We start from the raw sequence: 7,480 nt of genomic DNA on the forward strand, positions 1-7,480 counted from the left end.
GCCGCCAGTTGATTTGAAGACGTTTGTTTTTCACCGGAGTACCCCTTTAAACTGGCTTGAATACAGAGAAAAGAAGATTACTGAGACACAAGGTGATGGTCACATCTTCAGGATTGTATCATCTTCACTTTCACTAAGTCGATCCCATAAATTCTCCTGACCCTAATCCTCGGCGGCCAAATCTGAATCTTCCCTGGTCACCGGCTGCACAACGAGAGAAGAGACGAACAAGGAGCAACAGGATGAGCCCGGAACACGGATAACAATGGATAGAAAGAATCGGAAATCCAGGAGGACAACACAAGAGATGGTGATTTACCCTGTGAGTATTCTCTGTGTATACAAAGTGTCCCTCTAGTGAAGTGTTTCCCAACCATTGTGCCTCCAGCTGTTGCAAAAGTACAACTTCCAGCATGGGAAAAACTGTTCTATTGTATCTCTGTTGAATCCCTGATATATCATTGGTGGACTATCCTGCTCTACTTTTGGTATATCCCTTTTTTATATACCCCGGGGAATCTCTAGAATATCCAAAATGTATCTGCAATATATCTCCAACGTATCTGTATTACATGTTGTATGTATCGCTGGTGTATTCCTGATTTATCCCCAATGTATCTATTATGTATCTTCTATGTATCTCTGGTCCTTTTCTAAAGTGTATCCCCAGTGTATCTGTTAAGTATATATATATATATAAAGCTAAATCATGGGTAGTTGCAGTATCTTGTAATAACCTTTTTTATTGGACTAACAAGATTATGTAGAGAAGCTTTCGGGATTCCTCCCTTTATCAAGTCATAAGCATTTCTGAGCTCACAAGGGGAAAACACACGTTCTATCTCACAAAATATGCAGGGGTTAAAACCACATATGTGGAGAATGGACATTAAGTTGGGCCATAAATTGTATAGCTATAGGACGATAGATACAGATGAGGAGGAGGGGGGGGGGCTGGAGAGCAGAGGTGAGAATGGTGGTTACGCTGGGCAGACAATTTTACTACCGAGCCATAGACTGAAGATAAGACTAGACAGGGGAGGGGGAGCAGGGGTGTAATGGTGTTAGAGCAGGGAGAGGGTAGAGAGTTTAGCAAAAGTTATAGGAAATTTTGATAATGGGATAAGAAGCTTAAATCCACATTAAGTCCTCTGTTCTTGGAGTCATAAAAAACTATCATTTTGGCTTCAAATGTCTTTCTTTCCTGGGTGTTCTTGAAGTTTCCTTTCAGGATCTTGATTTTGAGGTCCTGTAGGGAGTGACCTGTTTGAGTGAAGTGGTGTCCAACTGGGGTGCAATTTATGGGCCAACTTAATGTCCATTCTCCACTAATGTTGTTTTAACCCCTGCATATTTTGTGAGATAGAACCTGTGTTTTCCCCTTGTGAGCTCAGAAATGCTTATGACTTGATAAAGGGAGGAATCCCGAAAGCTTCTCTACATAATCTTGTTAGTCCAATAAAAAAAAGTTATTACAAGATACTGCAACTACAGATGATTTTGCTTTTTGCATCACTGGACTAATACGGCTACTCCTAACTAATCTATATAGATATATATATATATATATATATATATATATATATATATATATATCCTGTATATATATCCCCAGTGTATCTGTAATGTACCTTCTATGTATCGCTCCCGTGTATTGCTGTTGTATCCCCAATCTGTTTGTGTTCAAATGGATAGATATGAGATAGATAGATATGAAATAGATAGATATTAGATAGATAGATAGATAGATATGAGATAGATAGATATGGGATAGATAAATAGATAGAGAAATAGATAGATATATAGATATGAGATATATAGATATGACATTGATAGATAGATATTAGATAGATAAATAGATAGATAGGAGATAGATAGATAGATATGAGATAGATAGATATGAGATAGATAGATATGAGATAGATAGATATGAGAGATAGATAGATATGAGAGATAGATAGATAGATAGATAGATATGCGATCGATAGATAGATATGAGATAGATAGATAGATAGATATGAGATAGATAGATAGATAGATATGAGATAGATAGATATGAGACAGATAGATAGATATGAGATTGATAGATAGATAGATAGATATGAGATAGATAGATAGATATATAGATAGATATGAGACAGATAGATATATATGAGATTGATAGATAGATAGATAGATAGATATGAGATAGATAGATAGATATATAGATAGATATGAGACAGATAGATATATATGAGATTGATAGATAGATATGAGATAGATAAATAGATACATATGAGATAGATAGATAAATAGATAGATAGAAGTTGATTTTGCAGGTTTTCCTATTTACAAAGCGTGTAGTCTGTAATTTTTATTGTGTGTACTCTTCACTGTGACGTTGAGATGAAATCTTAAATAAAAATCCAGAAAATCACATGAATATTTTCATTTCATTCTATTGCATGACGTGAGTATTTGATCACCTACCAACCAGTAAGAATTTCTCACAGACCTGTTATTTTTTCTTTAAGAAGCCGTCCTGTTCTCCACTCGTTACCTGTATTACCTGCACCTGTGTGACCTCGTTACCTGTATAAAGGACACCTGTCCACACACTCAATTAGACTCCTACCTCTCCACAATGGCCCAGACCAGAGAGCTGTATAAGGACATCAGGGATAACATTGTGGACCTGCACAAGGCCGGGATGGGCTACAGGACAATAGGCAAGCAGCTTGGTGAGAAGGAAACAACTGTTGGTGCGATTATTAGAAAATGGAAGAAGTTTAAGATGACGGTCAATCTCCCTCTGTCTGGGGCTTTATGCAAGATCTCTCCTCGTGGGGCCTCAATGATCATCAGGAAGGTGAGGGATCAGCCCAGAACTACACGGCAGGACCTGGTCAATGACCTGAAGAAAGCTAGGACCACAGTCTCCAGGAAAACCATTAGTAACACACTATGCTGTCATGGATTAAAATCCTGCAGCGCTCGCAAGGTCCCCCTGCTCAAGACAGCACATGTCTAGTCCCGTCAGAAGTTTGCCAATGACCATCTGGATGATCCATAGGAGGAATGGGAGCAGGTCATGTGGTCTGATGAGACAAAAATAGAGCTTTTTGGTCTAAACGCCACTCGCTGTGTTTGGAGGAAGAAGGATGAGTGCAACCTTAAGAACACTATCCCAACCGTGAAGCGTGGAGGTGGAAACCTCATTCTTTGGGGCTGCTGTTCTGCAAAGGACCTTATTGAGGGGAGGTTGGATGGGGCCACGTTTCACAAGATCTTGGCAAACAACCTCCTTCCCCCAGGAAGAATATTGAAGATGGGTCATGGCTGGATCTTCCAGCATGACAACAGCCCAAAACACACAGCCAGGGCAACTAAGGAGAGGCTTCGTAAGAAGCATCTCAAGGTCCTGGAGTGGCCTAGCCAGTCTCCAGACCTGTACTCAATAGAAAATCTTTGGAAGGAGCTGAAAGTCCGTATTTCTCAGAGACAGCCCCGAAAAATGAAGGATCTGGAGAAGGTCTGTATGGAGATGTGGGCCAAAATTCCTGCTGCAGTGTGTGCAAACCTGGTCAAGAACTACACGAAACGTTTCAACTCATACCACTTTTCTTCTCATCCCATACCAATGTCCCACCAATTGCAATTACAAGCAAAGGTTTCTGGACCAAATATTATGTTATGCTTTTCTGATGTATCTGTCATGTAGGGCAGGGATAGAGTGCAGCCCTAAACTTGCCCACACCCTCTGTCCCTGCCTACTTGCGTACCATCCTAAATAATGGGTACACAATCACAAAAACAGTCCCTACCTATAATAAATTCTGGGACAGTAAAAGTCAAAACAGTAAACTACAATACAGTAGGTGTCAGGAAAACAGCTGGAGGCACACAAAACACGGCTGGAGGCACACAAAACGCATTGCGGGGCATGCTCTCTTGCGAGCCCCACTCTGTCTTCCTCAAGCTGGTCTCTACCGGCACGTGCGTCCCCGCCTCCTAGGGCGTACGCGCCGGTTCTTCAAAATTTAAAGGGCCAGTGCACCAATAATTGGTGTTTGTCAAAACCAATCCTCTTTAGTTCCGGCACCTCCCACTGTTTCCTGTGCCTTGTGCCTAGTGAAAGCATTCCTCTGTGTGTTACCTATTAGTGTTCCAGATCTCCTGCTAGTGACCTGACCTCGCACCTTTGCCGCCTGCCTCCTGACCTCGTACCTGTGACCTGACTACGCTTCTTTGCTGCCTGCCCTTGACCTTCTGCTATGACTGACTATTATTGTGTACTTCAGTGCCAAGTTTCACCTATGCAGTCAATGTGGACGAATCGTGTCAGGGGTAGCAACCTGGGTGCTGCCTGCCGCAGCAAGACAATCCCGCTTTGTGGCAGGCTCTGGTGAAAACCAACGGCACCTTAGACTCTGCTCCCTGATATTCAGTCATTGTCCACATGGGTCCAGAGGATCCACGTCATTCAGCCGTTAACACCCGTCTCTCACAGTTGAAGAGAAAATATGATAAACATAACAGACCTCTACATGCTTTGTAAGTAGGAAAACCTGCAAAATCGGCAGTGTATCAAATACTTGTTCTCCCCACAGTAGATAGATAGATATGAGAGAAATAGATAGAAAGAAAGATAGATAGATAGATAGATAGATAGATATAGATAGATAGATAGATAGATAGATAGATATGAGAGAAATAGATAGAAAGAAAGACAGACAGACAGACAGACAGAAACATACAGTAGATAAATAGAAATCTTATCATGTTATGGTTATGTAGTCTTTTCTTTTTATACAATAATTTTTTTTTCTTTAAGCCTTTGCCAAAAGAGGAATGTCTGAAGTCTTGCAATGAAAATAATGAAAAAACTGCAGTCGTTGACAAGTGTGACCCCTCCTTGGCCAAAAACACAAAAATCAACCTGCTAAAACCTAATTTAAAAATAGACAAAAAATTGCCGAAGAAAAAAACGGTGATCTCAATTGCAGAAACTGCTCCGACCAAAAGAGAGGCGACCCCCATCGTGTGTTTGTCCAACAGTCTCTACTCTTTGAAACTTTCATCGACTGATTCCAAAACAACGGACATTTTCCAACCAAGGCGTCCGGTTAAATTGGCTCCATTGGAACTCCCAGCCAAGGTGAAGGAGGCCCAAATAAAAAAGATCAACACAATGACCAACATTGTTTACTTGAAGGAACAGGAGCCCTCACACCACAACATCCCATACCAATGTCCCACCAAGAGGGAGCCACTAAAGAAGATGAGGGAAAACAAGCTTCCAAGACTTCCAGAAGATGTTACTTTGGCCAAAGACAATGTTTTGGATAAAGATGTGTCTGGCAGAATAAATTCACTCCCTCGAGATTTCAGATTGGAAGACTCGAGCTTGTCCCTGATAAAATCTGACACTAGATGTTTTGTCGATTCCGTGCCTAAGATCACCTCACCACAGAATAACGAGAGTCGAAATGTTTTTGCCGAAGGGCGGTTTAGGTCTTCGAGGTGTCAAAATATAAATCTGGGATCTAGGTGTGATATTAAAACCAATGGATATTAAATCGGTGTGATATTAAACCAATGTCGATAGACACCCTCCCCTATAAAAAGGATTTATTTGCCATTAGGAGTTAGTATGAGTAAGGCCTCAAAGGAGGCTGAAACGCGTCACTTTGTCTAAGTCTTCAGTATTCCTGCTGTGATTCAATAAAGACACCAGATTTTATTGCAAGAGAAAACCTGGCTGAACATCTACTTCTTCTTATCCTTCATAAAAGATAGTGCCAGGGACTATTGATAGTATTTAGAATATTGGGCAGACTAGATGATCTGAATGATTCTTAACTAGTCTCACTTTCTATGTTTCTATCTAATACATGATTGTAGTTCACCCCGAAGATACAAAGTACAGTGAATATAAAAAGAAAACGGAACCTAAACCTGTATACACAGAGAATAGCACAAGGAAAGGGAGAGGGGGGGCTTTATCACGGATGATGTAGGTGAATCATTTTTGTCCACCTTTATTTTGAGTGGTGCCAATGTGTACATGCGCAAAAAAAAAAAAAAAACATGACGACCATTAAAAAAAGAAAATAAACTTTTTGCAGAAATCGCCTCCGGATTTTGTTACTTATGGCTGCAAACAAATTATCAAGCTCATTATTTTAATGCCCGGTTTTAATACAGCAAATTATTCTGCAATAATACAGACTTTTCTATTTCTTTTCCTCAACTTTACAGCTGTAATTTTTGTAAAAAAAAAAAAAATATGCCTTGTTTTACACTGTGTGAACATCAACTAAATCTGTAATAACACAACTTGGAAAAAGGGAATAAAAACCCTGTGTATATAAAAATGGTAAAAAAAAGAAAGTCCCTTGCAATTAGACCAGTGTTTCCCAACCAGGGTGCCTCCAGCTGTTGCAAAACTACAATTCCCAGCATGCCCGGACAGCCTTTGGCTGTCCAGACATGCTGGGACTTGTAGTTTTGTAACAACTGGAGACACACTGTTTGGAAAACATTGAGCAAACTTGTGTGCCGCTAATTTGGTTTGGCGGCCATTATTTCTGTGGGCATGCCAGTGGCTTTTCACCACTATTTTTGCCACCACCTATAGATGAGAACTCCACCAAGATGGAGGATCCCTCAAAGTGGTTAACATTGACACATGACATCTACCGCATAGATAAACTATTCACCAATATGGAGCAAACATTCAAGTGTACCTGTCATTAGCAAAAACATTTTATATAATGTAGATAATAACATTATATATATTTGTAATATACATTGGTTAAAAAATGTGTTTATTTTTGTCCCTGCAGCTAGGGCTCTGTACACTGAGGACAAGCAGGGCTCTGTACACTGAGGAAAAGCGGGGCTCTGTACACTGAGGACAAGCAGGACTCTGTACGCTGAGGACAAGCGGGGCTCTGTACACTGAGGACAAGCGGGGCTCTGTACACTGAGGATAAGCAGGGCTGTGTATACTTAGGACAAGCAGGGATCTGCACACTGAAGACAAGCAGGGCTCTGTACACTGAGGACAAGCGGGGCTCTGTACACTGAGGACAAGCAGGGCTCTGTACACTGAGGAAAAGCGGGGCTCTGTACACTGAGGACAAGCAGGACTCTGTACGCTGAGGACAAGCGGGGCTCTGTACACTGAGGACAAGCGGGGCTCTGTACACTGAGGATAAGCAGGGCTGTGTATACTTAGGACAAGCAGGGATCTGCACACTGAAGACAAGCAGGGCTCTGTACACTGAGGACAAGCGGGGCTCTGTACACTGAGGACAAGCAGGGCTCTGTACACTGAGGACAAGCGGGGCTCTGTACACTGAGGACAAGCGGGGCTCTGTACACTGAGGATAAGCAGGGCTGTGTACACTTAGGACAAGCAGGGATCTGTACACTGAAGACAAGCAGGGCTCTGTACACTGAGGACAAGCGGGGCTCTGTACACTGAGGACAAGCA

The 7,480-nt window shown here is 41.5% G+C and overlaps 1 protein-coding gene across 1 annotated transcript; it reads left to right on the top strand.

The window, feature by feature from the left end:
* Window positions 1-244: 244 nt before the first annotated feature.
* LOC130272784 (uncharacterized) lies at window positions 245-6,050 on the top strand. Its single transcript, XM_056518651.1, has 2 exons — window positions 245-322; window positions 4,814-6,050. The coding sequence occupies exons 1-2, from the start codon at window positions 266-268 to the stop codon at window positions 5,555-5,557; spliced, it is 801 nt and encodes a 266-aa protein (XP_056374626.1). The 5' UTR covers window positions 245-265; the 3' UTR covers window positions 5,558-6,050.
* Window positions 6,051-7,480: the final 1,430 nt, after the last annotated feature.

The sequence above is a fragment of the Hyla sarda genome, chromosome 5 (genome assembly GCF_029499605.1).
Source record: "Hyla sarda isolate aHylSar1 chromosome 5, aHylSar1.hap1, whole genome shotgun sequence".
Lineage (NCBI taxonomy): Eukaryota > Metazoa > Chordata > Amphibia > Anura > Hylidae > Hyla > Hyla sarda.

Excerpts from the sequence above, each read along its gene's own strand:
- LOC130272784 (XM_056518651.1), top strand. The coding sequence starts at position 266 with ATGGATAGAAAGAATCGGAAATCCAGGAGGACAACACAAGAGATGGTG. Across the intron at positions 323-4,813 it reads AAGAGATGGTGATTTACCCT|CCTTTGCCAAAAGAGGAATG; the intron begins GTGAGTATTCTC and ends TTTTTCTTTAAG.